General features: G+C 33.0%; 1 protein-coding gene across 3 annotated transcripts; it reads right to left on the bottom strand.

The window, feature by feature from the left end:
• Positions 1-714: 714 nt before the first annotated feature.
• Positions 715-3,970, bottom strand: LOC107466306 (low affinity inorganic phosphate transporter 1-like). Of its 3 annotated transcripts, none has more exons than XM_016085282.3 (3): positions 3,823-3,970; positions 2,173-2,573; positions 715-1,937 (listed from the first exon to the last, which is right to left on the bottom strand). In XM_016085282.3, the coding sequence occupies exons 2-3, from the start codon at positions 2,568-2,570 to the stop codon at positions 788-790; spliced, it is 1,548 nt and encodes a 515-aa protein (XP_015940768.1). In that variant the 5' UTR covers positions 2,571-2,573; positions 3,823-3,970; the 3' UTR covers positions 715-787. The 3 variants fall into 3 exon arrangements, with proteins under 3 accessions (XP_015940768.1, XP_015940769.1, XP_015940767.1); XM_016085283.3 differs by having other exon boundaries at positions 2,173-2,570; positions 3,823-3,963; XM_016085281.3 differs by having other exon boundaries at positions 2,173-2,605; positions 3,823-3,963.
• Between the last annotated feature and the right edge of the window lie 1,234 nt (positions 3,971-5,204).

Raw genomic sequence — 5,204 nt, forward strand, 5'->3', positions numbered from 1 at the left:
TTATGTACATAATATTTTTGTATATTTTATTTTAAATTAAATATATTATATTCAATTCCGTAGCATTTTTTATGAATGTGACAAAATACACAGATATGGAGTAATCTTTATATAGATATATTGACGAACCGTATGCTAACTTTGTTCAAGAAATAAGACAAAATTACACAATTCACACGTATAGGTAACCAAGAAGATACAAGTATCAGCAAAAAAATAGACACCGGCGAATAGGAACAAACTTTAGCTAAGGGACGATTTCTCATTTTATTAGTTGCTTATTGCTTCAAGAGGATGAAAACAACACATAACCTACATGACCTCAAGAATTTGATTCTATATTATGATAAAGTATAAGGTTATCCTACACGCACTGCAATGACAGCTTGCTGCAGACTAACTTATTACCATTCTTTTTTCTAGCTATTTACAGCCTTAGGAAAGAAGAAGAAAAAAAGATCAAATATTTGATTCTATATATTTTAATAAAGTGCTGGACAATATGATTAGGCTTCTTAATGGTGACAGGTTTGAGAGAACAAGAAATTGAAAGTTAATATATATGGTTTTTCAAGTCTATATTGAAAGTTAATATATGTTTTTTCGAATTTTTTTTCATAAACAAAAAGTTTATATTATATATATATATATATCTGTGTGTGTGTGTGTGTGTTTATATTAAAATAAGACTCCATGATGTGCTATACTATAGTCTTGAATTAAAATGACATAGTAAATGCTAATCAACCATGCATGTACATAAAGAGTCATAATTATTAATTAAAGCTTAAACAACATTATTATCCACAGCTTGTTGGTCCTCAGCCTCACCAGACATTTCTTCCAGTGATTTTCCTTTAGATTCAGGAACTAAGAATGTGAAGAAGAAGCCACAGACGTTAACCACACCCAAGATTATAAGGGTGTTCCTGACACCAATTCCTTTCTCAGCGTAAATAAATCCAAAAGCACCAACCATAGCTCCAGCTTTGCCTGCAGCAGCTGAAATGCCATGACACGTTGATCTAAGCCTAGCAGGGAAGATCTCGGCAGGGACCACAAAAGTGGTGGCATTGGGTCCAAAGTTGGCGAAGAAAAACGTCAGTGAGTACATCACAACAAAGCCAATCTGGTTTCCCTTCAAGGTCCAATGATGATAAGGTATTGCCAATGCAAACATGAAAACCGTCATGAAGAAGAATCCCATCAACTGGATGGCAAACCTCCCCACCCTATCAATGAGTGCCACCGTGAACCAGTAACCGGGAACAGTGCTGCACAGTGCAATCAAAGTCTGTGCTCTCGCAATCTTGTAAACCTCTTCAATTGCGTTCATTGTCTTAGCCGGTGGGATCCAACCGATGGCACTAAAGATATCTTTCTGGAACAGATTCTGGCTGTAGTAAGCAATATCCAAAAGGAACCAAGTTGTGGCGGTTCCAACAAGGTGAAGCCCATGCCGCTTAACAAACTCTCTCGAGAACAATCCAAAATCGTTGCCTCCCCCTGTTTCTTGCTGCTCAATCTTCTCTTGCTCTGCTTCAATCTCAACCTCAAGAACCTTGGACATGTCCGAAGCTGCTTGCTTTGCGTTCTTCGCCACCAAGGCCGTGTACCTTGCTGTCTCCGGCATCTTCATCCTCCAGTAGTACGTCGCAAGAGCGGGCAGGGCGCCAAACATCAAGATTATCCTCCAAACGTAATCGGCTTCCGGAACTGTGGACCCCACGTGGTCGAACTCAAACGCCGGAGCAGGGTGCAGTCCCTTGAAAATGGACGAAACTATAATTGCAACCATGCCACCGGCAAGGATTCCAAATCCCTGCATGGCAAAGACCGCCGCGATGAATGCTCCACGTGTCTTCTTGTTGGCGTACTCAGACATAATGGTTGCAGAGAGAGGATAGTCGCCGCCGATCCCAAACCCAAGCCAAAACCTAAATCGAGGACAAATAAATCAACAAATAATAATAAGTTATGGTTGGAAACTTGCATGCACATTTTCTTGGTACCAAGTTGATAGTCTAAATTCATACTTAAAGATTATTAAGTGACAATTTAACTAAATGTATTAAATTATCTAATTTTGATAACTGCACGAAAATCTGTTCTTACATATTTATACTAAGAACAAGAAATAAGGTATAAGAATAATAAGTTATTGATACTAACCTAAAAAAGCAAAGAGTGACCATAACAGATTTAGGCTCTTTTCCAAAGGAGAGTCCAGAGGCAAGGGAACAAATAACCATGAGCATGAGTGTCATTCCGTAGACACGCTTCCTTCCCATCTTGTCGCCCAGCCAACCGAAGAATAGTTGGCCGGCGAGGGTGCCGCAGAATGCGACACCATTGATGGCAGAAGAGACGTTGGACGGAAGAGAACCCGGGTTATTAGAGCCATCGTAATAGTACAAGCGGCCAAGTAGCTTGGTGACCAGGGAGATGCAAAAGAGGTCATAAGCATCAGTGAAGAAACCCATCCCGGCGATCACAATGGCAGTAAAGTGGTACCATTGTGTCTTTGCAACATCAAGTGCATTCAGAACCTGCAATTGTTCCTTGGCCATCTTCTGATAATATCAAAGATTGGCTTAATGTATAACTGTAAAATTAAATAACACTTCTTATCTCATTGATAAATATACAAGGTGTGGGTGGTGACAAGTAACGAACATGTGCACGTGACACGCATTAGCAGCCAATCAATATATAAATGGACGAAGAATCAAACAGTGATTGAGTATTCAAATAAAAAATAACAAACATGGAAAACTGTAGAGATAGGGTAATAATAATAACAATAGGACAAAACAGGGTGATACAATTTCCACAACATGCAGTCAATATGAAAGAAACAGGTTTCAACTTTCAAGGCTGTGGGGGCCATAAGTTCCCAAAGTGATAAAAACAGGTTTCAACAGAGTCATTGGCACTGGTCAGCTGAATGATGCAACCTTTGCCATGAGTATTAATCTTGTATCATCATGATGATTGGTAGTGCCACTAGTTATGATATGCTTGTCTACAAATTTTTTTAGACAATTCCGTATATGTTTTTCAATAGGGAGATATATCAATATAAATATTTAATTATTTAACACATAGACTTCAATCACGGAACCATTTTTTTAATTAATATCAACTTATTTTTTAAAATTTAAAATTTTAAACTTAAATTTTAAATTTGATATCTTAAATCTTAACCTTAAATTCAAATTTTCAAAAAATAAAAATAATTTTATAATAAAAGACTAACTAATATTAACTAGTTAAGAATTAATATAATTTCTTATATTTTTTATTTTATATAATAGAAGATTAAAACACTAGTATACAATTTCTTATCATTTTTAATTTATTCACATCTATTCCACAACTAAACATAATAGAATAAATCAGAAGATCCAACATGAAAGAAGAAAAAGTAGAAACAAAAAAAATCTCCAAAGTTGTAGCTAAACAAAAATCATGCGACAAAGGAAAGTCTTTTTTTTTTAAAAAATAATTCGAATTGCAACTTGCACGAGTTTGAAAGGTGGTAGCATCGTAAGCAAACAAAGAATACGATGAGGGCAATATGGATACGAGAACGGGATCAAAATTCACAAGCTTCATGTGAATACGTACATACAAAATTAAGTTAGACCATAAAAAAGTTAAATTTTTATTAAACTTTTGCTCTTAAATAAAATAAGACTTGTGAAGAACAATTAGCTAATTCATCATGTCTAATGAAAGAAAAAAAAATAACAAAGTATAATAAGAAATTAACGAAGAAAGTAAGAAAAGATATCTAAAACTTGATGAGATAGATGGTACCTGATGAGTAAAGAGTGAATGAGGGGAAGGAAAAACAAGTGATGAAGAAAGATGAGAATGGTGTTCGTGTTCTTATAAGAGTGAGGAGGGAGACACGTAAGGAATACAAACAGAGAAAGGATAACACAATAAAAGAAAATGTGAAGTGTGGTGTTGTGTTGTGTTATGTGATGGGGTTCAGTATTTAACTCTCAAAGACTCTGTCATGTGATCAGAGAAAGAGAGTTAAAGTTGGATTAACAACTATCAAGAATCTATCTTTACTGTAGAATATTCTACTTCACCCCACCACATCTTTAACTCTCTCAGATTCTCTCTTTTATTCTGTTTATTTTTAAATTTTAATTCTTTTTTAAAATGTGTTTATCTTTTTATTTTAAATTTTAATTCTTTTTGAAGAAGTGTTATCTTTTTCGATAGATAATTATATTACGGTATAACAGAAAAATAAAAAAGAGCTATTATGTTATAATATATATTTAAGATTTATAAAAAATGAATATATTTTATTAGTTCTAAATGTTGATAGGAGTGAAAGTGATAGTAATTTGATGGCTTAACCATTTTGTGGGGTGCTTTAGTAATGGAATTCTCTTAATTGAATAAATAGTATCAATGATTTGAACTTTAAAAATTTGTTTAAAATAATAAGGAAAGATTGGATATTCGAGAGTGTATTCTCCTTAGTTAGTATGCTAATAGCGTTTTTTTTCCTAATATTACAAGAGGCTACTAATTGAAAAGTTTAATTTTCAGTTTTATTCTCTTAGCTTTCACTCGATATATATAATTTAGGACAAAGAGTTATGATGAGGTATGTTAACGTGCATGTTTAGAATCACGTTATTTTGTGCAAGTAGTAAAAATAGTTATTGAAATAGATAAAAATATATTTTGAAGATGTCTCCTAATTTTTAGTATCTCTCACAATATTGAAGAAAGATTTTGTTTGAGTTAAAATAAATAGTTAGTGGTATTTAATTTTCTAGTATAGTGTTCCTTTGTTAATGTTTTAAAATTGTGTAATCTTGTGATTTTCTAGAATATATTCATAAAAGTTAGATGATAAGGTTGATGAAAATTTGTCATATAAATCACATTGGTTTTATAGAATTTAAATGTATGATTTTGTTGATTTTGAGTGCTTCTTTTGCTGTATATATGTTACTTTGGTCACTTTTCCATGGGCATAGGTATTTTTTTTGGATAGAATATTTTTCGATTGTTTTACTTATAAAAGATAATACATAATAGGAACTAACTCAGAATAATATGATATTGGATTTAGCTAGTATATATTTTTAAGGTACAAAGGACATAATAAAGTTACTAATTAAATTTTTTTTATAAAAAAATGCAAAATTTAAAATTTTAATATATTT

This window comes from Arachis duranensis, chromosome 9 (assembly GCF_000817695.3).
Source record: "Arachis duranensis cultivar V14167 chromosome 9, aradu.V14167.gnm2.J7QH, whole genome shotgun sequence".
Classification (NCBI taxonomy): domain Eukaryota; kingdom Viridiplantae; phylum Streptophyta; class Magnoliopsida; order Fabales; family Fabaceae; genus Arachis; species Arachis duranensis.

Bases quoted from the DNA above. Each gene is read 5' to 3' on its own strand.
- LOC107466306 (XM_016085282.3), bottom strand. From the start codon at position 2,570: ATGGCCAAGGAACAATTGCAGGTTCTGAATGCACTTGATGTTGCAAAG. The intron at 1,938-2,172 runs GTTAGTATCAAT...TCCTCGATTTAG, and splicing joins GTCACTCTTTGCTTTTTTAG to GTTTTGGCTTGGGTTTGGGA.